General features: G+C 54.8%; 2 protein-coding genes across 4 annotated transcripts in view; both read right to left on the bottom strand.

Moving 5' to 3' along the window:
- Window positions 1-594: 594 nt before the first annotated feature.
- On the bottom strand, window positions 595-11,230 carry P2RX1 (purinergic receptor P2X 1). Of its 2 annotated transcripts, none has more exons than XM_069873900.1 (13): window positions 10,947-11,230; window positions 7,780-7,927; window positions 7,198-7,269; window positions 6,671-6,740; window positions 5,976-6,072; window positions 5,516-5,596; window positions 4,075-4,216; window positions 3,715-3,845; window positions 2,968-3,058; window positions 2,747-2,812; window positions 2,013-2,105; window positions 1,466-1,513; window positions 595-1,139 (listed from the first exon to the last, which is right to left on the bottom strand). In XM_069873900.1, exons 1-12 carry the CDS (start codon window positions 11,081-11,083, stop codon window positions 1,469-1,471), a joined length of 1,173 nt encoding a protein of 390 aa, XP_069730001.1. In that variant the 5' UTR covers window positions 11,084-11,230; the 3' UTR covers window positions 595-1,139; window positions 1,466-1,468. The 2 variants fall into 2 exon arrangements, with proteins under 2 accessions (XP_069730001.1, XP_069730000.1); XM_069873899.1 differs by having other exon boundaries at window positions 595-1,136.
- A 5,611-nt stretch (window positions 11,231-16,841) lies between these two features.
- Window positions 16,842-25,644, bottom strand: part of ATP2A3 (ATPase sarcoplasmic/endoplasmic reticulum Ca2+ transporting 3) — a 44,020-nt gene continuing 35,217 nt past the window's right edge. The window contains exons 21-22 of one of the 2 annotated variants that reach the window (XM_069874253.1): window positions 24,208-24,280; window positions 16,842-21,043 (exon numbers count right to left, since the gene is read on the bottom strand). In XM_069874253.1, the coding sequence (XP_069730354.1) occupies window positions 20,968-21,043; window positions 24,208-24,280 (149 nt within the window). In that variant the 3' untranslated portion in view covers window positions 16,842-20,967. The remainder of the gene's footprint in view (window positions 21,044-24,207; window positions 24,281-25,644) is intronic. The other variant, XM_069874254.1, reaches the window with a different exon arrangement.

The raw sequence follows: 25,644 nt of genomic DNA, 5'->3' as shown, positions 1-25,644 counted from the left end.
TCAGTAACGAAATTTTTCCTATTATCTAGTCTAAACCTGCCCTGGCACAACTCGAGGACTTAAAATCTGCAACTGTCTGGGGCAGTTGCCTCTGTGTCCCTCTGAGCCCAGCACAGTGAGAGCCAGAAGCACAGGGCAGGGGCTGCTTGTAGTGATGCAGGGGTCGGGCATGTGGTATCAAACTGCACACACGGGGTAGAGCAAATCCTCTAGCAGAGAGGAGAAGTTTTGTTCCTGGGTGCAAAGAGCTGGTTTATGAGGCTACCGCCGAGAAGGTCAATCCGGCTAATCCCACCTGGTGTGGGCAGTGGGAGGCAGAGCATCCGTCCCTGATGGCCGGCAGCGCTCCAGTGCCCCCCGCCAACCACCCTGTCTGAGAAGGAAACCCAAGTGACAACCCTGATTGCAGCCCCTGCTCATGGATGGAGGCCCAGGGGTCCTGCACGGGGAGGCAGAGCCAGGGGACACTGCACAGAGCCCATCGCAGGGCTGTGTGCTCCAGCCTGATTTACAGGATTGCTTTGCGTGCACAACCCCACCGGTGCCAGAAAGCACTGCCCACCCTGGGGCAACCATGGGCACTGCAAAGGGATGTAGTAGAAAAACTAAAAGTTTATTTTTTTTAATAAAATACATCCTTACAAAATAACCATTTTTCCCCCACGCTGAGGGATGGGGCATGGTTCCTGCCAGCTCTCCTTCCTTCCTTCTCTCTCTCTCCTCACTTTGGAGCTGGCTAAGGGTGCCACCGGGGCAGGAGAAGCAGTGATGCTCTCCAGGGGCTCCAAGGTGTGGGATGCCCTGGCACGGCTCCGGCACAGCAGGCACACCGGGACACTTTCAGAAGTGCCTGCAGTGGTGGCAGCAGCAGCAGGGCTGGAGGAGGAGGCCTTAGTGGCTCCCCAATGCCCAACACAAATTTCACCCACCCGCAGCATCGCAGCAGGTCCCATCAGAGGCAGAGAACCCACCCGGATGGCTCTTGCCCTGGCTGCAGGGCACCACGCTCCCATGAGCCGGTGTCGGACACTGCTTCTGCTGGTCTTGGGGCTAGTGCCGGCTGGTGACAGGGGATGATGACCACGTTTTAGGAGAGGAGGAGGAGGAGGGCATAGGTTCATTGGTCAGCATGGATTCTGCTGAGAGAGAGAGAGAGAGAGAGGTGCACAGTGATTTCTTCTGCCTTGCCCTGCATTGCCCATCTTCAAGCAATGCTGCCATCAAAGATGAGACTCAATCAACGATGAGATGTCAGTCCCACATCCTGCACCCAGTGCTGCTCCATGAGCCTGCCTGCCCTGGGAAATGCTGACCCCAGGTCAGACATCACAGCCCACAGCTCAGATCAACTCCATGCCTCCCCCGGAGCCTTGTTGCCTTTCTGGGGCCCTTGGGATAACCTCGAGACCCACAACCCTCACCCTCGCCAGCTGTATTCTAGCAGGGCTGGGCAAACACCACTCACCTCTCACTGTGAGTTGTCCAGCTTCTTTTCCTTCTTATGTGACTTTGACTAGGGGTTAAATAAGAGAAAACAATGATTATTTTACAGACCTCCTCCTTTCTAATGCCGAGGGAAAATGTGGTTGAATAGCGACTTATAAAATCCAAGATATAAGCATGTTTTCAGGTTAATTTGTCCGATGAAAAGCCACAAAACATCTCATGGTCGTGAAAATGTTCTCAGCAGAAAAGGAGACATCTTCCACTTTGCTAAAACACTGAGCCGCCCCGCTTCCCTTAAAGCTATACAAGTGCTATCAGATACTAGAATATTCAGGGATGAAGGGAGGGAGGGAATAAAGCCATTAACAGTGAGCTGCACAGGTCTCTCATTTTGGAGAGGAGATGCATGGACCCCAGTCTCTGACAGTCCTAAGGGCTCAGGATTCTGCTTAGCTCAGGAAGGCACCTGGCTGCTCCTCAATACAAATGTTTTATGTGTTACAGCGTTATTACTCATGCAGATATCACACGCTCCCTCCGCAGGAGAGGGATTTGCTGTTACTTACAGGCTCCTGTTCTGCGTATTTGAATTTCTTCTGCTTGTAGTAGTCCCGTCCTTGGAGAAAATGCAGCAGGAGGAGGTCGCAGAGGACAGAGGCCTTAGAGCAAAGAGGGGTCAGGGTTGGGCTGCCCTCTCAGCTCACCTGTGCCACCCAGTATGCCCAGCTTGTTCCAGTCTGCACAGCAAATTAGGGTCACTTCTGCCTCAACCCACATCGTGGCAGCTGATAAAAGGCGCACAGCCCCCAGATGACCATTAAAGACAGAAGTGAGGTGTGCTGGCTTCAATACTGGGCCAGCAGAGATTGTTTCCACTTTAGGTATGTGGAGAGCCCAAAACCCTTCGAGTTGTGCCCAAGTCTGCAATGACCATAACCAGATAGGACGCTGGTTTTCTCCCATGCATGAAAACCTGCCCATCACCTCCCACCCTCTCTCAATACCAGCTCTAACTTGAAACCGTTAAGATGCCAAGACATGAAACCATGCCTTCCCCTCACTTGGCAGGGCAGCAGCTCCCACTAGCAGAATTCCCATCAGCTGGTGGGCAGCAGAAACCTATTTTCCTGAGCCAGCAAGGCAGCAGAGCACCTCCTGTCCCCCCTCTTTTGCCCATCCCCTGGTGCGTCAGCAGCAACCAGGATTTCACTGCAGCTCAGGGACATTTCCCCACGGATGTCACAGGCAAGGAGAATAATTTCAGAGTATCCCTGTAGAGGTTGGAAATATCTGAACTCACCACTCCAAAAATGCCAATTCCAGAGCCAATTGTGGTCATGGTTGGGATGATGTCAAATTTGCCTGCCTGAACGAAATCAGAGAAAGTAGGCGATAAGTTACAATCAGATCAGGAGAAGCCTGGTTTTCCTGCTCCCTCGGTGCTGTGTTAGAGGGCTGGCACCTGCCCGAGGACACAGCGCTGCCGTCCTGGGGAGGAACCCAGCGCCTGGCCACACTTACCTTGCCATTCACCAGAATGTCGAACCGGATCCCAAACACCTTGTAGAGCGTCCTCTTTTCCATCCCATCTTCTTTGTAGTATTTGGCGTACCTGGCCGAGTGGATGGTGAGCATTAATGACCTGCCGGCATGTCCAATAGCCCCCTGCAACCCAACAGCATCGGGATCTTGGTGGGAGCAGGACAAGGGTCTGGGGATGCAGCATCATGGACCTGGTCCTGACCCTCTCCTTAACCCTCCCACTCCTCCCAAAGAAGCCAGGCTGTTGGCACCTCTCCTTTTTGTGCCTCGGTTTCCCTGTCTGAAAGTTGAGGCTAAAGCTCCTGCTTGTGCTGGTACTTGGTGACCCCCCGTGCTAGGGGACAGCAGGAATTAGTGCAGCACTGGTGGCAGCTTCACACAGAGCAGCAGCTCACGCCTTAATGTCCTGCTGTGGCTGGATGCTTTGCAGCTTGGGAACACATGAGATGCCCTTGCACCATCTCTGTTTTTCCACGGGGCTTCCTGAGAGCTCAGCTGAGCAGGAGAGTCTGCTGGGGTGAGGAGATGTGCAGGGAAAGGCAGCAGGGTGCCTTTGGGGCTGGGTTATCACTTTTCTCCTGCCATTCTAAAGAGAGCACTGCTATTTGGCATTGCAAAGGGACGGAGTGTTTTGGAGAATGGTCCCTGATATTCCACCATCCTTTGAGTGCTGTAAAGATGTCATCTCAGAGTCCTGCCTGGAGAGTTAACAGGGCTCTCCCTTACCTGAAGTTGAAGCCTGGTGAGACGTTACTGTCGTCGTTGTAAAGGCCGTGAAATTGGTAAATGGGTTTGCAGTACCGGACGGGCCAGTCCAGATCACAGTTCCAGTCTATGGTGATGCCCACCACGCCACCCTGCAGCCAAGAGAGGAGTCACAAGGCTGCCTCGCTTGGGCCAACCTCCTTGGACCTAGCCCACATGGAAAAACTCTTTCTCCAAGGAGATTCACCATCTTTATGAGCTAATTCTGACACTGCCTCGAGAGCGCTTGAGACAGCGGCTCCCTTGCGGCTCAGGGAGTGATGGCTCTGTCAGGGTCTCCCTCCCCAGGTCAGCAGGAAACGTCATTTGAAGCTGGAGTACCTTAACAGCCAGGAAGGTGAAATTCTGGCCCGACTCCCTCACTATGTATCCCAGGTCGAAGACGGGGCACAAGGGATCGGTGACTTTGTGATAGGTGCACTTCTTCAGGTACTGCTTGGTAACGCTTTCAACCAAGTTGCGCCTGTGAATGAAGACAGAGCGAGACGGAGCCCGAATAACCCAATCATCTGGGTGGGAAAAGACCCTCTGGAGGTCCCCGGTCCAACCTATTGCTCAAAGCTGGGTAATGTCAAAGCTGAGGGCCTCGTCCTTCACACGCTCATCTGACCCCACGTGTGGGGACTGCGCCTTTTCCTCCAGCCCTGCCTGGTTTCTCCACCCCATCAGCAACTGGTTTCCCCTGAACCTCCTCCTATAGAGGCTCTGCGAGTCGGTATTTCATGCACCAACATCTGGGAGAGCTCACGGAGAGCGTATCCCACAGCTTTTGCATTCAGCTGGATGTTGCTCTCTCCTCCAGGAAGGGTGAAAAGGAAAGGACAGCATCTTGCCTTCCACCCTGCTCTGCTTTTTCTCCTAAAAGCAGTCTTGCTGTGAAGCTTCCCTGGCCCAGATGGTTTTGTAAGACTTATTCCTTGCTCAGCCTCGTCCCATCATTGATGCTCCGCAGTTAATTAGCAGCAGCAATCAAAGGCAGGAAGTTTCCCCATGACCCCAGCTGAATCCCAGCCAGCCTGGCGCCCTCACCCCCCAGACCTGCTGCTCTCCTCCCCGCGTCCCCTCTCCTCCCTGCCCTCACCCAGGTTGCCACCTCTCCTTGCTGCTGGAGGGGGGTCCTCCGTCTCAGCCACCTCTCAGGGTGCAGCCCGAGGTCAGCTCGAGACTTTGCCAAGCGTGCCGGCTGCCAGGGCGCTGAGCAGCGCAGCGACGCGAGGGCTTAGAGAGAAGAATCCGCTGCCTTCAGCACAAGCAGCTTCTGTTCATTTGTTCCAAATCAGATAAACAATCAGTGTGATCACAAACCCTCTCGTGTGTGTGTCTTTCCAGTGCTGCCTGGAAGGAGCTGACCCTGTCACCCGTTGCAGAAACAGGCGGAAACCACAACGTTAAGAGGAGCCTCTGCTCTGTTTCGGGCAGCAAACTCATCCTGGCTGCTTGCACCCAAGGCATTTAGCATTTTACTGTTATCTTTGGGGAGGAAAAGGGAGAAGAAAAATGAGGAATCAGAGAAACTGTACTTAGATGAGGGTACCTTCAGGGAGATTAATTCAGAACCATCTTTCCTGCAACCACAGCACCAGCTGAGGTGGCACAGCCGGGGGAAGGGAACGCTTCAGTTCCGAGCGATTGAGGTGACACTTGGAGTAGACCTGGGCTCGCTGGCGAGGGGCAGCGTCCTCTGCATCGAGCATCCAGCTCTGCCCACGGGGGTGGCTGGGGGAGCCCAACAGAACCTGTCCCACCCCAAACCTCCTCTTACCTGGACACCTTGAACCTGGGGAAAGTGATGCTGTTCTTGATGAACAAGGTGAACTTCTCAGCTTCTGACAACAGGGCAGGGCTGAAAAACACAAGTGTTGGCACGTGCCCACCGCTCGGCTCTCCAGTCTCTAGGGAAAGGCCAGTTTGGTGAAGACTCAACCAAACTGGGACAAGAAGGACCCAGAAAGAACGGTGATCTTGTCCCTGTCCTTTCTAAGCGAAAGATCCCCACAAAGCTCAGAGAAGCCCTGGGGAAGGGTGGAAGTGCCTGGTGGGGGACAGGGAGGGAGGGAGGTGCTGGGATTTTGGTTAAGGGGCCTGGATCACAGGATCTGGATCACCCCAGGCTATCTTGGAAGCAACTCAGAGCCCCGGCTTGTTCTGCCCTCCCCCAAGCGCTGCTGCTGCAGCTGGAGTGGGACTGGGACAGAAAAAGGGGCGACAAAATCGTTCCTTACCTGGGAACATGGTAATCGACTTCAACAGGGCACCAGCCAAAGATCTCGCAGGTCTTCACAGAGCTGTTGAAATGCACACACTTGCCCGTCATGAGCCCTGTGGGGAAGAATCACAGAATCACCAGGTTGGAAGAGACCCATCGGATCATCGAGTCCAACCATTCCCATCAATCACTAACCCATGTCCCTCAGCACCTTGTCCACCCGTCCCTTAAACCCCTCCAGGGAAGGGGACTCAACCCCCTCCCTGGGCAGCCTGCTGCTCCCACCCCTGGATACTGGGATGGATGGGATGAGGCTGGAGATTCAGCTCTGCCGTAGACATCCAAGGCACAAAATACCCAGGGCTTTAGTGGCCGTTGATTAAAAGTGTAATTCACTGCAGCCTCTCAGCTCAGGGCAGCAGTTTATCTTGCACGATTGGACAGTGAGAGGTAGGAGTTTGGGAGGAGAGTTTGATGTTCTGTTGGGAGGGGTTCCTGCAGCTCACATCTTGTCTGGGAGAGGAAAGCAGGACCAGCCCAGGTGGGACCCTCACCCGGGGTATCAGAGGCTTTTCCCAACCCCCAGCAGCGGGTGGTCCAAAGCAGGTTCTCCTGCCAGACACTCAGCCCTCCAGCTCCCCTGGAGCACGCTGAGCTCAGCGAGCCTCGCCAGCAGCGCGGTGGGTGTTGGAGCTGAGGCCACTGCCGTACCTTGTCCCTGCCGGCTGTATTTCCCTTTGCTGCAGTCGCTGTCTTGCGTGCAGAGCCCAGCGTCGGGCAGCTGTGTGGAGAGAGCAGGCAGCCACCTCTCAGCATCACATCCCACGGCTTCGGTCCGATGTCCCCCTTGCCTCACCACACGGCACTTTCCCCAGGACAAACCCCACCTGGCTGCAACCAAAGCTTTGTCCGTACACTGCTCCCCAGCCAAGGATGTCCAGATTAAGCAGGAAAAAGGGGGGATTTCTCTTTTAAATTTCAGGCAGATGCATTTATTCAGACCTAGAGCCCACTCTGCTTGATTATCTCAAAGGGGAGTAAACCTCAATGGGTGCTGGCTGGTTTTCAGCAGAGTAAAAGCCTTCCCGTAGCGCTCACAAGTCAGGAACGATAAAGCAGGGCCAGGCTGAGGCTTTCAGCAAACCTCTCAAGGTCAGGAAGGCCCCTTCCCCTGTGCCACCACACAACCCCCCTGAATTACAGAAGCTGAGGCTGCTGAAGGAAGTTGGTGTGTTTACCTCTGGGCAGGTTCCTTGTTTCTGTCCGGGGGTGACGATGAAGTTGGTCATCACCACAAACGAGCTGTCCCCCTGTGGAGACACAGCCAACAAGCTCACAGCCAGCACAACATTTCCGATGGAGTCTCTGCAGAGAAGCAGAGGGGCGAGGGGCAGGGCATCCAGCTGCTGCATCCAGGAAGATGGCACCTTTCTCCCTAACTTTGGGTCCTCTGCCTCTTTCATTGCAGGTCAGGAAGCTGGTGGTGGCCCTGGGGAGCAGTGCCACCAGCCCTAGGGACAGTGGAGAACAACCGTTGCTCCATCTGAAGGCACTGGAGGAGCCTTGATCCCTTTAGAGGCAACCTCAGACATATCCCATCAACCACAGCGGATCCCAAGCACCGAATGCTCCCCAGGGGTGATGTACGGGGAGAGGTTTGTGTCAGGAGCAACCTGCTTTCCAGAAGAGGAACGCCGTGTCATGGTTAGCCCCACAGAAATCCTGTGCTGAGGAGCCCATCTGCACCCCAGCATGTAGGTGAAAGCACTGCTGAGACTAAGCAACACCCCCAAACCCACCCACCCCCCCCGCCTCCTTACCTGGGGTGGGAAAACATAATCCACCACGTCCCAGATGTGGGGGCCCAAGACGCTCTCGTTGGTCAGCGTCAGCCCTTTCAGCTTCACCGAGACCGAGCTGACGATGCTGTCCTGAGACTGGTAGCCCTTCTCGTAGAGGAAGACCCACCTGGATGGGGAAGGATGGTGGGGTGAGCATGGCCACCAGCGCTCCTCTGCAGGAGCCACAAGCCCCAGCACGTTGCTGGGGACTGGATCTTCCTCTAATAAGTCTCAGCCGGGTGTTTATTTGCCTCCAGCAGGACGAGGGACATGTTCCTGAGCTCTCCCACCCTTTGCCCGAGGCACGTGGTAGCTGCAGGGTGGTTTATTTTGGGGGATGGGGCACATCTTGAGGCTGAGGATACGTGAAGGCAGGTGGGGCAGGGTGGCTATTTGGGGTTAAAGCCTCCGGTGACTTTGCTTGCTGGGCTTGGTGACCCCCCTGGACCCTCCTGATTCACTTCATAGGCACTCTCCAAAAATCAGTGCCTCCAGGGCCAAGACAGGGGTGGGTGTGGATGCAGCTCAAGTCTCACCCAGTGAAAGGAACCGTGGAGCCGTGGCCCTGGGTGCAAGAGGGCTGGAGGAGCAGGCTTGGGGACGCTGCTGTGGCCACCACAGAGCTCTCCCTGCATTTCCCAGCCGATGGCGTGGCCATTAGTGCCGTCTCCTGACACTATTTAACCTATGGCGTAAACAAGCCGCCTCTGGATTGACTCTGACTCAGGGAAACTATAAACACGGGTGAGTAACCATTTCGGGTAGCGTTCCGGCGGCGCGGAGCATTCCCGGTGCTAAAAAAGGAGCGATCTGGTTTTTGTCCCGGCCACCACGGGCACCGGTCCCGCTGGCCGTGGCAGAGGCAGCGCTTCGCCTGTGGGACAGCCCGTGACGCCCGCCTGGCGTGTCAGCCTGTACTCGGGTGCACCCCAGCAATGGGCGTGGGGTGAAACAGGGGAACCCCAGGTGCTGCCTGGGGCTCGGCACGATGGGCACCAGACCTCACAGGGACCTCTTGGTGATGGAGCTTCTGGGCATCAGCACCCTGGGACAGGGGGAGAGGGGACCTCGGGGGTGGCATCTGCCCCAGGACCTGGGGACAGGAGCAGAAATTCAGCACTGATGCCACCCCTGGCTCCAACCTCCTCCTCCAAAGCAGAGGGTGATACTGGGTTACACTGGTTGCTCTCTCAGCCACTCCTTGTAAGACTTGTCCTCCAGCCCCTTCACCGGCTTCGTTGCTCCTCTCTGGACTTGCTCCAGAGCCTCAACACCCTAAATGCCAAAATGACCCCTGCCCAGGTGGTGAGGGTCTCTTGGTGTTGCTCCCCGACATGGCAGAGTCACCGAGCCCTCTTCCCTCACCAACCCCGTCCCACAGCTCAGCCCGCAACCTCCTTGCATGTGAGATTGTCAGGAAGCAAAACCCACAAAGCTCCGAGCTGGGGAGCGGCCGGCGTCGCCTGGCGGGCTGCGATAGTGCCTTATCTCAGCGGAAAGGAGAGCAGGCGGAGGGCAGAGCTGCTCCCCAAGGGCAATGCTGGGTCTCCCGCTGGGGTCAGCCCCACATCCCTCCTGGGCTCTGCTGGATCCCGCACTGTGGGTACCCACATGAGCACCCCACGCCTGCTGCCAAGCAAGACCTGAGCTGGGGTAATTGTAAAAATATAAATAAATAGCTGCCACCAAATTGGCTTTCGAAGAAGAGGAAATCTCGAGTGTGGCAGCCCAGCGCAGGCAGGGAACCGGGGGCAGCGAGGGGATGGCGTCGGCCAGGGAGGCTCTGAGCAGCCGCACTCACAGGCAGCCCCCTTGCTCACGGAGCCCAAACAAGCAGAAACTGAGGAATTACAGCAACTTTCTGCCAACCGCCTCCTGTCACCCCTGTGCTGGTTCCCTTTATGCTCCCTCCTGGCTGCCTGTCCTGCTCTCGCTGGGTTGCTCAACCCCGTTTCCTTTGGAGGTCCCGCTCTGGGTAACGGTCTCTGCGGGTTCCCCATCCGCAGGGGACGCTGCTCCCAGCCAGCTTTGCTGGAGCCCTGGGGCTTCACAGGCTCAGCCCTTAGGAAAACCAGCACTGCCCCCAGTAACACCAGTCTGGGCCAGTACAAAGCCCTTTGCAACAGAGCATCCTCGAGCCTTTGGCTTGGCAGCAGGGTGGGCTGAGGATCCCCCTTGTGAGCCAAAGCGCTGGTGAGCAGCGTGGGAGCGATGACAGGGTCCCCTGGGATGCTCTTCCCTCTTCCCAGAGAATCTGGGCTAAAAGCCGTGATGGGCACGGCTGCTCCCCACGGTTGCTCCCTTGTACTGAGCCCTGGGAGCTGCTGCCTCGCCTTTGGGCTGCACCAAGCACCCCGTGCCTCTAAAATACAAATTTTTGCAGCTCACGGCCCCTGTCCCTGCGAACCTGCTGGGGGCCCCTTCCCAGTGGAAGGAGCTGGTCTCGTTCTCTCAAGCCCTGAGCTCGGTTATCAACCATCGCATCCCATAGCTTGGCACGTCACCCCGTGCGGAGGGGACAGGGACCCAAGGACTCTGAGCCTCGCACAGCACCGAGCCCGCCTGCTCCACTCGTTGCCTTTTCTCAGCGGCCGCTCTTGCACGGCAGCTGCTCTTGGAGCTGCCTCCCACGAGCCAAGAGAACCAGGGATTTCGAGCAAGGCTCCATCGTGGCCCCAGCCGCCGCGCTGGCCCTGCCTCCCCAGCACGGGGTGATTTATGGTCCTGTCTCGAGCCGCTCGGGTCTCACAAATCACTGCGCTGGCCTCAATTGCCTCCTCGTTAATATAAATGAAAATAAAAATAACAACAGATTCTCAGGCCAGCGTCCAGCAGCTCGAGCGGTATTTGGATGTGGCTCAGCGAGGAACCGGGGCCCCAGCACTCGCAGTGGAGCTCAGCAGGGCTGAGCCTCCAGCCTGCAGATGCAGCAGCTCCTGGGGAGGACACGGGGACCAGCTGGACACCTAGAAGACCCGTGGTGAGACACTGGGCATCACTGGAGGGGCCACGGCCAAGGGATGGGATGCCATCAATAAAAAAATCCCCACAAACTAGGATACAGGGCATACACAAGCATCTCCACTGCTTTTTTAATGGGGTGGCAAAGCACTAATTCAGGGAAAGCGGGCGCGGGGGAGCCTTACCCGATGATGTACGCCAGGACGATGAGCTGGATCAGCCGGAAGGTCAGTCCCACCTTCTTGTTCCTCACCAGCACCATCCTGGGGGTGTCATACTCGAAGAGGAAGGAGGACACCTTGTCCATGCACTTCTGCCCCATGGCTGCACCCAGGGCTGTGCCGCTCGAGCGACTCCTCCGTTTGCAGAGAGGGGTTAATAAAAAGGAAAGAATAATAAACCCGCTATCAGCATCGCTCTGTGCTCGTCTAGGCTGTCGGATTTCCTCCTCTGCACAGGGACAGGGTTTCCTCTTCCTATAAACTCTGGGCTGGGAGCCGTCGGTGCCCTACATGGTGCGGGGGTGGGACGGGGTGCGGAGGGTGCAGGGTCACCCCGCTGCCGAGCCCACGTGCCACCGGGACGGAGCCACCCGCCAGCCAGGGACGCACCCTCGCCTGGGCAGGGACCCCCCCTGGGGATGGAGGGGCTGCAGACAGGGCTTGGCAGGAGCAGGGACCGTAAGATGATGTTGGGATGGAGGAGACGGTGGGGGAGAAGATTTTAGGAATTGGGGTTGGGGTTGTTCCTGCCCCAACAGCCGCCTCGGGCTGTGGTTCTCCTATTCGTGTCTCCAACCCGCGTCCTGCTCTGCCCACCCCAAGTCTGCCCCAGGAAAAGGGTTGGGAAAAGGGAAAGGGGGGCACAAAAACCCCAGCCCAGCAATTCCGAGCTGACCCGTGGGGCAGCCGGATGCCCAGCTCGTTCTTGGCTGGTTCCCAGTGCTCACAAGGGGCTGGTCTGGGTGCATTTCGAAGCATTTTCAGCATTTCCAGCATTTCCTGAAAGTCGCAGCTGCGAGCAGGGTCACAGCCAGGGATGCTGAGAGTGGTGCAGGCAGCGCCGTGAGCGAGCATCACCGAGAAAGGAGCTGGATTTGTACCAGGCTGGAATGTGGGAGCCGGTGTCGCTGCAGTGGGGAGCTTTGGGGGGTGCTTTGGCTCATTGTGGGGGGAAATATTGAGGCTGTGGACACTGGATCCAGTTGCTCCAAGCCGCATCCAACCTGGCCTTGAACCCCTCCAGGGATGGGGCAGCCACCCCTGCTCGGGGCAGCCTGGGCCAGGGCCTCCCCACCCTCACAGCAAAACGTTTCTCCCATTTCTCTCATCTTTCAGCTCAAAATCACTCCCCCTCATCCTATCCCTGCACTCCCTGATCAAGAGCCCCTCCCCAGCTTTCCTGGAGCCCCTTTCTGCACTGGAAGCTGCTCTGAGGTCTCCTTGGAGCCTTCTCTCCTCCAGGCTGAACACCCCCAACTCTCCCAGCCTGTCCTTGGACGAGAGGTTCTCCTCATCCGCTGCCTCCCGTGACCTCGAGGGAGGTGCTGGCTCTCTGCAGCCCTTGGGGCTGGTACAAGGTCCCTCTCTGCAGGGGGAAATGTTTTTGGAAACATGGAAAAGTTTAACCTGGTGCGATAAATCTTTCCTTTCCGGAACATCTCTTCTAACATCATCACCTTTCATGTTCAATTGCCCATCGCCGGGCATCGCGTTAACCTACAAGCTCAATATTTTGCAGACCTGACAACCACGAAATGAGTGGAACGAATGGGTTATCTTTGCTGGCCAATAGGGAAAAGGGGGGAAAAGCAGATGAACCGTTTATCCAACACTTTTGGGCGGACCACGAAGCCTGGGAATGAAAATCAGATGATCCCATGTTACCAGTGATGTGACAGCATCCCAGTGCCCAAGCCCTCAGCATCAAGGAAACTCTCAGACAGGGAGCCAAGAGCAAATATGAAATACTGATGTTAATCGTAGAAGATTGAAGGCTGATACTGCTATTGAGCGGAGCAGACAAACCTTATAAGCTTAGATATCTGTCAAGAGAGAGGCAAATAACTTACTGTATGAAACGAGGCCTTTTAGGGAAGGCTGCTCACCCTTGCCAAAGCCATGGGGATAATGAAAATAGGACAGCTAAATTTAACAGCAAAATGACTTGTAAAAGAGTCACTTCTAACCTTCTCTCTGGTTCTTGGAGTCAATAAAATGGTTATAGCATGGATTTAGCTAAAATACTTTCCATGGGGAGATAATAGGCATCTCCCATTTTAGTATTTCTCGGAGCCGCGTTGCGGCTGGACCCTGCGGATGCAGCCGGGGGGATGCGGGAGCATGGGACCCTGGCACAGCAGCGCTCGTGGGGTCTGGATCTTCTCCTGGGCTGCCACCAGCATCCAGCATGGGCACCTTCCGTCCATGACATCTAAATTCTCTTGGAGAAGAGAAGACTGAGGGGGTGGCATTATCACTTTGCCTGAAAGGAAGTCGTGGTGAGGTGGGTGTTAGTCTCTTCTCCCAAGGAACAAGCGACAGGATGAGAGGGAATGGCCTCAAGGTGCACCAGGGGAGAGTTCAATTGGATATTAGGAAAAATTTCTCTACTGAAAGGGTGATGAAGCACTGGCAGAGGCTGCCCAGGGCAGTGGTGGAGTCTCCATCCTTGGAAGGGCTTCAAAAAACGTGTAGACGTGGCACTTTGGGTTGTGGTTTAGTGGGGTTGGGCTGACGGTTGGACTGGGTGAGCTGAGAGACCTTTCCCAACCTTAATGAGTCTATAAACGTTTGAAAAAAGAGTCGTAGCCCTTGCGTGCTCACACGCCACCCTTGCTGACACATCTCCTGCACCCACCTCGCCCCTGGGTTTGCCTCTGGTTAGCGAATTCGCTGGGTTTGTGGCACCGCTGAGCTCCCTGGCCCCACGACAGCGACGTGGGCGCGAGCGGTGCCGGCCGGCTGCCTGCAAACAGCGCCTGTACCCTGCACACCCCTGTTTGCACTGATGCTTCTGCTGGCAATAACTCCTAACAGCCCTCCCCGCCTCTGCCAGGTGGTTTGTGCGAGGAATTGCTCTGCTCGGGCTGTTAAACTGTTCAATTACCTGCGCGGCCAGGGCGATGCCGAGTGCCCGGGGCTGTGATGCTCCGGGATGCAGCGAGGGCGCTGGGCTCTGCTGAGGCGAGGGCAGGGCTCGCTTTCTGTCTGCAATAAGCTGCTGTGATCAGGAATACATCACGGTAACGCCTAGATGTAAAATAAAAATAATAATAATAAAAAAAAAGGATTAGCAGAAGCAGGTTTTATAAGCACAGGGTGAAAGGTGAAGCCTGGAGGGTGCCAGGACCTGCAGCCCAGAGCTGGGGATGTGGGGAGCCTTATCTTGGATGCCAAAGACATGGAGCATGGACGATGCTGTCGATGCGCTCGCGGTCATTTCCTCCAAACTGCTTTGGTATCTCAGCCACTTTCCTGCAGAGCAGGCAGGGGAAACGCTGCGGGGGCTGCTGGAGGAGCAGAGGTGGCTTGAGCTCGGCTTCCCCAGGTCCTGGGCGCTGGAGACAGGTTCAACCTGGGCTCAGAAAGCCCTGAATCATAGAATCCTAGAATCACCAGGTTGGAAAGGACCCACCGGATCATCGAGTCCAACCATTAAGTTGGACTGAGCTGGGCTTGACCGCAGCAGCGTGCGACTATGGGACCAAACGGGGTGGGAGTGGGACAGCACAGAGGGCAAAACCACCTAGAGATAAACATCCATCTCGCTCCACTGCCCCGGGAGGGAAAAAGGGAAGCAGCAGCAGCAAATGAGGCACTAAAGCGCTTGCGCTGGTGTCCAGATTTGCAAAACCTCAGGACCAGAGCGCCCAGAGAGTTGGGCTGGATGATTTTAGAGGTCTTTTCCCACCTTAATGAGTCTATAAAACGTTCTCCTGGCGCAGTCGGCATTGCTTGATCCCCAGCACCAGGACTGGCCTCATCCAGCAGCTCCTGCAGCTCCAGCGTCAGGGGCTGGTGACCCACCAAGGACAGTCCCAGCAGAGCTGCACAGGGCCAGCAAAACTCTCCATCTGTGGCAGCCAAAGCAACTTCTTCCTCCATCCATCAAACCAGCACAGCCTCTGCTTGGGGCTGTCAAGAGAAAAATGCAAAAAATGGTATTTTTAAGGGAGACATTTGGAAATGTCGTATTCATATTCATATTTGCTTCGAGCTGGGACATGGACCCAGAGGATGAAGGAGCTGCTGGGGCATTAAAAAGGGGTCCTAAGGTCTCTGTACAAGGCTTGAGCCCACCTGCACTCAGGAAAGTAAAGCCTGGTAGCTGTAAAACCTGCCAGGCCTTTGCTCTCAGACATTGCTTTTCCAAAAACATCTTGGGGGGAAAAAAAATTAACAATAGTAGATGAAGCTCATTACACAATCCAGACTCATGCTTGGCAGCTTCCAGCATGGAGCTCTGAATTTCAGCACAAAAATGTACAGCACGCTGCAAATCTGGGAATGGGGAGGAAAAACACAGTGGCGAAGAGGTTTAAAATACGATAGCGGGTGCAAAGGGGACCGAGGGTGCCGGGAGGAGCCCCTGAAAATTGACTGCTCCCCCCTGCAGTTTTGGTGGCCACCACGCACCCGCGTTGCTGGAGGGGACGCTCACCCCGCTCTGCTGGCGATAGGAAGGGAGGGGTGGAAAAAATTGGCAGATGAGAGCAAGCAAGGTCCTAGGAAACGGCATGTTCAGTTTTCTTTCCAATTTTAACTTGTCCTTGACCTCTCTTCCCTCCTTCCCAGCAGGGCTGGCTCTGCTCCGTGCCCATCCCACGCTGCAGGCAGATGTTTTTGGTGGTACTCACCCTGCACGAGAGGCATTTCCATCCCTGGTTGCTGCAGCAACGCGTCTCCCTGGCAATACCACGGTGGTGGGATTAGCCAACACCAAAGCCAACGCAGGGACCCAAGATGCTGGGGTGGCTGGAGGGCGCTGGGAGACGCTGGGAGCGTGGCGCACGCACCCCACGGGGCAGCCGAACACTCGCCATGGGGCACAGGGACCCTTGGGGGCTGGATTGGGAGTTAACCCTTGTTTTCTGAACCACGGCTCTGAAGGACACGAGCAGCCCCTACAGCGATGGGTCCCGGTGACCGATGCAACGTCAGGTGATTGGGAAGATTTTGCCTTCGCTGCTCTGTGCGAAGGCATCACTGCATCCTCCGGAGCAGCCGGTACGGGGCATTGGCTTGAGGGTCACACCAACAGCAGTGGGGCCCTCAGGCACCACTACGGGAGAGCAGCTCCGTGTTTGGAAAGAGGAGGCCAAGCAATGGGCTTTTCCAAAAATCAGCACTCACCTGAGTGCCCTGTGTCCCTCTCAGCCACCCACTTTGGGTCACAAAGGCTTCGGGTTGCCCTGTGCAGCACTTTTCTCCTGCTGGAAACATTGGGAAGGGGCGACATGGGCCACAAAACTCACCATGGGTGGATCGGACCGTCACCCCGGATTTGCTCCGGAACACGGAGTCAGGATTTTCCGCTCAAACGTGACCGTGGGCTGAGCTGCGGGTGATGCAGAGATGGAAACGTTTGGCCTCGAGGCCCTGTGCCACCCCTAGAGGAGGCCAAGTTATTTAATTATTATTTTTTTAATAATTATTTCTTTTGGAGGTCATTGCAGGGCTTACTTAATCCTCCTTTCTCAGCTGGGGGAGATAAGATGAGGACTATTCTGGATACAGTCAAAATTAGCACTGTTATTTGTATTCTGGTGCCCGGAGAGTCAATTAGTTGGTACGTTCAAAAATTCCCAACAGTCATCTCATGCCACTCCTTCCAGTTCGCCTTTGTCGTCCCACGCCAGAGAGGAGGCTCAGCTCCATTTCTAGTTTGGCCGCTCTGAAAACCCACAAGAAGTCCTTCTCTGGCGAGCACAGCTCCTTTTAGGGCTGAAGAATGCCCGCAGGCGCTCCCGAGCCGCTCCACGGGCTCCCCAGTGCCCCCCGAACCGGCCACAGACGGGGGCAAGACAAGCAAAAGTTAATAAAACAACACAAACAACCCCAACAAAGCCTCCGGAGTCGTCCAGGAAAATTGCTTTTATTTCTGTAATTTCATGAGTATAAAACAAATCGGCCCGATAGCCCCACGATCCGCTCTGTTCACACGATGTGACCCCCGAGGAGCCTCCCCCGCGCTTCCCAGCACACCTGGCTGGTTACCATCCCACAGAGCACGCGCCTTAGGAAGCGGGAATCTAGTGGAAAAATATCTCTCACATAATAAAATAGGAAACCTCGTTTCTTTCCATTCTACCCCTCAGATACCACCCTCCCACCCCCCGAGATACAATGATTTACCTTTTGCCACCGAGCACAAACGCCGCGATTCCTGGGTTTGGCTCCTCAAGCATCTCACGTGAACAAACACCAGCGCATCCCAGGCTGGAGCTGCTGAGGGCACCACAGCTCTGGGGTCGCCCTCCTCGTGGTCCCAAGTGCCCAGATCAACCCAGCCTGGGCCCCACGTCCCCGTCGCGCCAGTGCAGACGGATTCAGGCTCATTTAATCCCTCACTCACCCCCAAAGCTGAACGGCACCAAGGGGACAGACCCAGGGAGCAACGTTCACCCTGCGGGTCCCTTTCCCCTGCAAACCCCAACCTACATTCGCTGTGCACGGGGTGATGACCTTCTCCCACAGAGCCAGCCCCTGGGCTGCCTGGAACAAGCCCTGCCCGAAAACACGACTGCAGAGGTGGGAACAAAAGCCCAGGTGGGATCGAACAGGGATGACTGAATCTCTGGCATCGTTTACACGAGGTGATGCCATGGCAGGTATGGACCAAACATCCCAGTAAGTCTGAGCAGCTGGCGTTAGGAACGCCTGCGTGTTCGCGTTTCAGGAGCGCTCACAAAGTTCAGCGATCGCATCATCTCCCACCAGCCAGGAGAACATCAACCCGAGCCCCTGTACAGCAATTATTTGACGAGTGTTTGTGGAGCAGGACCCTGACTGGGAAGCAGGAGCCTTGACTTGACGTAAAAAAAGAGGGACCAAACATTACCACTGAGTCGTTGTGTTTCTCCTCTGAGCACTTCTGCCGCCCACACCACGAACAGAGACTCATCTCAACCCCCAGGCTGACGCTGTTATGGGAACGAAGCCCCTCAGCCCTTCCAGTAAAGCCTGTTCCTCCTGCTCCTGACTTCTCCCGTCCTGGTGGGACCATCCAGCCTTGGCTGAGCAGAGCATCGCAACCACGACATCGTCACAGTGCCAAAGTCTCAAACACGCAACTCAAAATCTCACCCAGCCCCTGAGCCACACAGTGGCCATGCAGCAAAAAGAAAACACAGGATGCAGGACTTTGCTTGGAAGAGCATCTCTCTTTTCCCTTTTCCCACGTGCCTCCCAATGGGGTCAAGCACTGCACGGGGCAGAACTCACCCACCAACCATCCACAACGACACAACACCCCGAACAGCACAAGACTCATCACAGCCGCTACCCAAACCAGGGATGCGGGACCCTCGCCTCCCGCCGTGGCCGTAACCCAGCAGGGTGTCCAGCCCCTGAGAAAGGGTATAAAGTGCTCCCGGACAACCCCCGAGCATCCTCCGCCGTGCGCCTCACCTCGCTGCCTCCCTGCGCCCCATAACGGCACAAAGGCACTGACATCGCCCAGCACCGCGGCGGCTCCAGCAGCGACAGAATAACAAGCTCAGCATCTCTCCAAGCAGCCTTTCCAAGACTGGGGTCAGAAGGATGTACCCCTCTCTGCTGACAGGCGAGACCAAGCTGAAAGTCACCAGCAGGAATCTAAGAAGGAGCTAGAACTTCATTACTTCATCTCTGCTCCAAAATAGAGCTTTTGTCTAGATTTTTTTTCCTTTTAGGTCACCTTATATGGAGACTCCCATTCCTTACTCAGCAGTCATTTCTTTACACAAGAAACTCCTCCACTCAGACATAACTGGGTAAAATTAATCATCCTACACCAGCCCTTAAGCCCAGGGAATCCACTTCAGCTCAGGTGGATGGGCCGGGCAGGTCCCTGCAGGCACAATGGACCAAGGCCACCATGTCCCCAGGAGATGCCACCAGGCAGCTGAAAGACCCCACAAACGGGGCTGGGATGCTCCGAGTCTGGTCCAGCCTCTCCCAGACTGGTTTTCAGCCTCAGGGAAACAGAGAAGCAATTTCCTCGGAAGTCACCGAGACGGTGCTGGATTAAATTCCCACTGGTTCTTTGCCTGCACAGAGAGCTGGGGATGATCCGGACTAAACCAGGTGAAATCCACCCTTCTGGGGAAGGGCAAAGCCCAGGTCTAGGGTATTAATCTTACTGAAACCTTAGTTTGAAGGCTTGAGCAGTACCTGGGTCATGCTCTGCTCCTCTGCACCAGGGCGAGTCTCATCCCCGGTGAAAAGCCTTTACTGAGGAACTGGTTGCCCCATGGGATCACCAATTAAATCAATCCAACATAACACATTTGAAAAATAAAACTTCTTCAAGACAAAGTATAATAATAATTTTAAAAAATCAGCAACAATTTTCTAACCACAGAGTATTCTATAAAGATCTTTTTAAAGAGCTCCATATTAAAATTCCTTGAATACATTATATATTAAATACAGTAACAACATTTCATGCAAGGTTTTCTGTACAATTAAATCAGCTCAGTAGTATAACAATTCTGTACATTCCCATTGGTCTGGGGGCTCTGCTCGTCTTCAATGCTGGTGATGGAGAAAAGAAAGGAAGGATGGTATTTGGCACCTACTGTACAGAGGAAGAGGAGCTCTCGCCCAGGGGAAAGAGGAACAGAAAAGCTCTGGAAGCGTTTAAGAGGCAAAACGGAAAAGAGAAAACCCAACAGCAAAGGAGCAAAATGCTCTCAAGAAACCCGCCTTTAGTGCTGTTGTTGGAATTTAAGAGAAAGGGAAGATAAAGGGTCTGGCCAACTAAATATCATCAGGAGCACAGGGAACGGGAGGGAGGACTTGAGAGCTGGGGAAGAAATCACCCGCTAGCGGCTCCTCAGCTGACATAGCTCAATGGAGAAAGATCAGTTTACTGGATTCCAAAATCCACTCCTGATCCATCAACTCTTGCTGCAGAAAAATCCCAAGAGGATAAGATAGAGTTGGTGCCTTATCAGAAGGGATCCCACGACAAACACCGCTCGTGGAGAAGGACTCGGTATGTACAAGCACACATTCATCCCGTCTTGAGGGTGGATCACGGGTGTCAAGGATACCCTGTGCAAGTGTCCTCCAAAGGAGAGGACACGAACTCACGGACGCGTTCCTAAGAACTTCAGCTCTGCTCCTGCTAGGGAAATAGTTAAAAATCAAGGAAAGAAAGGGTGACCAGGATGGGAGACATGAGGAATGCAAGGTGGGTCATCCTCATGCTGTGCTTTAAATGGTTGCCCATACAAGGAAGAGGCTACAGCTTAAATAGTGCAGATGGGATCTAACCAGACACTGGACGGAGGAGAACAGACACGCTACATCATGCTTTGGTGTCAGATGAGCCTGAGAAGGTGCAGGGCCTTCCACAACACAGGGATCAAGTAGGACAGTGTGATAAATAGGGAGAACTTCACCTTCCACCACATGCACCTAACCTCAGCGTATAAACACATCTGCGAGATCCACACCACCAGTGTGAAGCCATTTTCATCTGCTGTGGCTTCCAGAGAAGAGTGTAGCAGCTGCAGCGATGCACCCACTGACACCACGGACATCAACAAGGGTTGGTGACCCCAACCCACGGCCCCCTCATCCACCACCAAGCCCTCTCTGGGCCCGCGAGCTGCCCTCACACATCCCGTCCCACCGGAGGACGCAGCCTCCCACCAGCACTCAGCATATCGCCTAAAATCCCTACTCCCCACCTTGATCTCCTGTGAAGGACACCATGCCCGAGCTCACCCCACCAGGGGAAAATTGGAAAGAGGGTCTCAAATTCTGCAGGAATAAATCCCCAAGGAACCACGTTGCGATGAGCCAGGTGCACACAGCTCCGTCCCCAAGCCCTATGCCAGCTGTCCAGTAATTGCACTCGTATGTACAGGAAAAAGAAAGCTATGAAACAAAACAAAATCAATATTTTTCTTTTCGACGATTCACCCGCATTTGTCTGATAGTTGGACACATGCATGTCCTGCTGGCTTGTAGCGATGGTCATGCACGCAAGACTTCAGTCCGAGTTACAGGTTAGGGATCCTTCTGTTAAGAACGTTTCCTTCGTGTCATTCATTTCTTGTCCTCTTCTCCTGGAATGAAGGGGAAAAAGAGAAGAAAAGGTCTTGGTGAGGGTTCAAAAACAAAGCAGATCCTTAGCTTTGTCATCAAAAAAGGTTGTTCCTGGATTGATCCCAGAAGGAAACTTTGATCCCATCTGCCCAGAGCTGCACCGAGCACAGATCCCAGCGGCAGCAGCGCTGGCTGCAGGAGGAGGAGGATGCTGGTCCCCAGGCAAGGAAGGGCGAGCTCAGCCTGCAGGAGGTAGGGAAGGAGATGAGTCGGAGCCTGGCAGGAACAGCAGGAAAGCAAACAGGCCAGGATTCCTCATTACTGCTCCGAACGGGAGCATCAGGGAGCACCCAGAGAAAGGCGACGGCGCAGAGAGGGGGATGCTCAGCTGCATCCCAGCACCCATCACAAAGCCCTGTCCCTGCCACAGCCAGAGACACGGACACTGCTCTATGAGATGGACACACTGCGTACATCAGCATCCATAGGTACCTCCAGAACAACCAGCACGGACCAATCCACCCAGTGCAGTCGCTGCCCCAGCCCCAGGGCTGCCCTTCTCCCACCCTGCTGGTGGATGCAGTTGGGTGTTGAAGGCAACAGGACACGTGGCCTGAAGGAAAAGCTGCCGAGTTCAGCTTGAACTTGGTGTGAACAGCCTTGAAATCCCTGCCAGAGCTCGACTCCCACCAAGCAGATCCCCAGTTTTCAAGCAGTCAACAGCCCTCCTCCAGCCTGGAGGTGGGAGAGACTCTGCTGCCAGCTTGGTCTGCCCAGAACAGCCTTTTTTTCTTTAAAAAAACCCACTCACAAGGCAGAGAAGAGTTAGAAAAATCATTTATCATGAATCTTTCAGCCCTATTTCTCTATCTTTCATCACCAAATACATCTCGCAGAGGACCAATATTACTGTGCTCTTGATAAATAGGGGTCCTGCCCGGGGTGACCAGCAAGGCTCAGCGCCCGCTGCCAGCACTGGTGCCGACAAGCTGCCAGGGGGAGTGATAAACAGCAGGAGAGAGAGGGGAAAAGAAAAAAAGACTTCTTCACAACCTCTGCCAAAACTTCTTCCCAGTGCGGGCTGGAGAGCCCAGCCCTCGTGACCGGAGATAAAATTGATTGCGGCGATGGCAGCATCCCTCTGGCTGCCCTCCGCACCACAGGCTTCCAAGCGAAGCAGGGATGCTGGGGACCACGCTGAATTAAATCTCATTGCAGTGAAAATTCATCTCCTCTGCACTGCAGGGCTGTCTCCTCTGCGGCTCCAGCAGCTCAGCAGTCACCGCTGGGTAACGCGCCTGCCCAGCTTTAAGGGGATGCAGGTCCCTGGATGCTGGTTCCTGGCTCTCCTCTCTGCTCACCGTGACGGGGGGATGCAGGGGCCTGTCTTCAGGAACAACGCAGCAGCCCTGACCCATCTGGATCCTGCCTGGCACCACCTTTCTCCAGGGTGTCACAGCCCTTTGACTCTTGCAGACCTGCAACCGAGCACTGCGAGCTCATCACCTGTGGGATCTGCTCTCCATCAGGATGGCCGAGGCTTTCTGGGAGGTTTTCCTTAATGCTTTTGACTTTCGTCTTAATGGGTTCCTGTAAAAGGTGAAGCTGGAGGAATGCAGGCGCCAGCAACCAGCCTGGATCACTCCCTCCACCAAGGGAAATGCTGCAGCCCCTGTAGGACTGAAAATTGCAGGTCTCCCCCATGGCTCCAAGGGTCCCCGAGCTTCAGCTGAGACCATGAAGCCCAGGAGAAAACCAAGAGAGAAATCCTCCTCCTACCCCTTTGCAATATCCATCTGCTATTCCATTTCTAAAACATGGCACATGCACACACATCAAAAAAAAATCCCCCAAAACCCAAAAACAAACCAAAAAAACCCAAAAAGCAAAAAGTGAAGGTGAAATAAAGATAAAAAGCAAGACAGCAGAGCTGCAGAACCTTGTCTGGAGAAGCTCCAGCAGTGAAAGGTGCAGCACCACTCTCCTTCAGAGCATCCCCCAGCACAAGCGAGGGACTTGGCCCGTGGACGCATTCCTCCCCGGCGCCAGCACCAGCCAAGGTAGCTCCGTGTCGAGATTACCCTACAAGGGCAGCCCCGGTCGCTCGCTCCCAGCTCTCTGCTGCGCTGGGAGAGGGACACTCGCCTCCTGCACAGGGAAAGCCGGCGGCTGCCGCAGCTCCTGTGCTCCCAGGGCAGGCTCGGGGCTGCCCTTATCCCCAGGTGTGGGTGCGATGGGGAGAGAAGGGTGAGCAGCTCCCTTTTCACTCTGTGCTGGAGGTTTGTTGTGATGGACATAAGAGATGTTGGTCCCTGCAGATCTGGGGCTGTCCTGGAGGGACAGGCAGTGCGACACACGTGCCACCACAGAGCCACCTCTGCCAGCCGCTGTCCTCTGGGAGGATGCTAAAGCATAAAGATGACTCCAACTTCGCAAATAAGAGGCCAGATCTCCCTCGTGGCAGAGATGCTCCCCCACAGATGCCCCACATCGCAGGTTGTGGCTGCCCCATCTCTGGAGGTGTTCAAGAGCCAATCCATCTCAACCATGTGCTGTCTCACGCTTGTGCTGCATCCCAAAACTGAGGCAGCAGAAACCTCAGAAGGGGCCAGAGATGCATGAAGGCATCAAAACGTGCAAAGCATGCAAGATGAGAGGCTGGAAGTGACCAGAATGATGGGGAGAGGACTATAAAACACTGAGACCACAGAGAAAATTGAAGACTCTCAGCTTTCTGCCACTTCAAGGACAAGGAAACACCAGCATAGTGGAAACAGGACTTATCTAAATCTGATCAAAGGAGAAACTTCTCCATGCAAAACCTGAGTCAGCAGAACTTGCAGCTAGACATTGGCATCCTTCAATTGAACACCCTTGGTGATCCCTCAGAAGGTCCCACGCTGGAGATCATCCCCAAGCACTGCCCCACAGAAGCCAAGAGATAGCCTTCCCCCTGGCCAAACTTGCCCTGTAAACGGCTGCTTCATGTGCTTTTTAGACCTTATTTTGAAGCAAAACGCAGAGATCAGCGTGTGAAAGGAGCTCCTGTCTGGCTACGGGGTCCCTGGGCTCCGTTATTGGCTGGTTTTCCATGGTCCAAGCAGGTTCCCACCACACACAATCAAGACTTTAACAGAAACATGGGAAAACGACATTCGGGGATGAGACACATAAGAAATCCAACCCTTGCTCTGGAGTCCTGCAGGTTTTCAACTGGTGGTCTCCGTTCCATGTGTGTCTCACTGTCCTGAGAATGCCTGGTAAAAAAATCACAATACCACATTGAGAAGTGGCTTGTTGAGGTTTTCTTGTTTGCTTTTCAAAGCCCAGGGGAATTGGGAAGATGCAGGATTTAAATGATTTCTTTCAAATGGGATGATTGAAGCGTGATTCTGGCCGGTGATTGAAGAGCTGCGTGGAAAACCCTTGCTGGATGAGACACAAAGCGACTGATGAGCATCAGCAGGACTGAGACCGTGGGAATGCGGGCAGCTCTGAGGACCCAGCCTGTTGGGAGCTCGGCACGGGAGGAGGAAACACTCTGAGCTGCTACGGTGGGACTTGAAAGGATCGTCACAAACCCTGCTGTGTTCAGAGCTGCGCTGGCAGAGCCACGGAAAAGCCCTTCCTCCAGCAGCACCGAGTTCGTATAGAGAAATGCAAAGTGTGGGAGGAAGACAGACTCATCCCCAGCTCACAGATGGTGAAGTGAAGACCAAGGGCATGCATGGGATGCAACAGCCAGGAACCAAACCAGCTCTCCTACGCCCCTGCCCAGGGCTGCACCATCAAACTGTTGCTACAGGCTTGTAATCGTGTGATGAAACAGACCCGGGTGCTGCAAACACCCACCAATCTGTTGAGAGATGCAACCAGTAAATCAAAACAAGCCAGAAACAATTTCTACCTGGTCTGTAAAAAGAGGAGCCCCTGCACCTCTGTTTCTCAGCAGAGGCTTTGCTGAGCAGTCACTGTGGTTAAGCATCAGCTCGCTGTGGAGAGCCAAGCTGATCTGAGCACCTCCAGTGCACCAGGAATAGGCAATGGGAGGCACAACCAGGTTGTTTCCTGCTTGTAATAATTTCCCATTTTCCAGGGTTTTTTGCATTGTTCTGCTCCATGAGAAAGCAAACAGGGCTGTTACGATGCCCCAGATGCCTCCCTGCCAGGGCTGGACAGACCTGCCTTCAGCCCTAAAAGGCGAGGGTGGCTTTGCCCAGTTCTCCTGGGTCACTGCTGAAGGGTGAAGGTAAAAGGAGGGTTTGCTAGGACGCTCCTCGCCTGAGGGAGGAGAAAGGTTTGAGCAAGGTGGTGCTGAGGTAGCAAATACAAGATCAGGATGTGGCCATGGAGGGGTGGATGATTGAGAGAAAAAGGATTCTTGATAGAAAACAGCACTTGTTTTGTTATCATAGAATGGTTTGGCTCAGAAGAGACCTTTAAGCCAAGACCCCTGCCACGGGCAGGGATGCCTCCCACTGGATTAGGGGCTCCAAGCCCCATCCAACCTGGCCTTGAACCCCTCCAGGGATGGGGCAGCCACCTCTGCTCTGGGCAACCTGGGCCAGGGCCTCCCCACCCTCACAGCAAAACATTTCTTCTTAGGATCTCGTCTCAATCT

The sequence above is a fragment of the Phaenicophaeus curvirostris genome, chromosome 21, assembly GCF_032191515.1.
Source record: "Phaenicophaeus curvirostris isolate KB17595 chromosome 21, BPBGC_Pcur_1.0, whole genome shotgun sequence".
Lineage (NCBI taxonomy): Eukaryota > Metazoa > Chordata > Aves > Cuculiformes > Cuculidae > Phaenicophaeus > Phaenicophaeus curvirostris.
The sequence above is the reverse complement of the archived record's forward strand: the minus strand, read 5'-3'. Positions and strand labels throughout refer to the sequence as shown.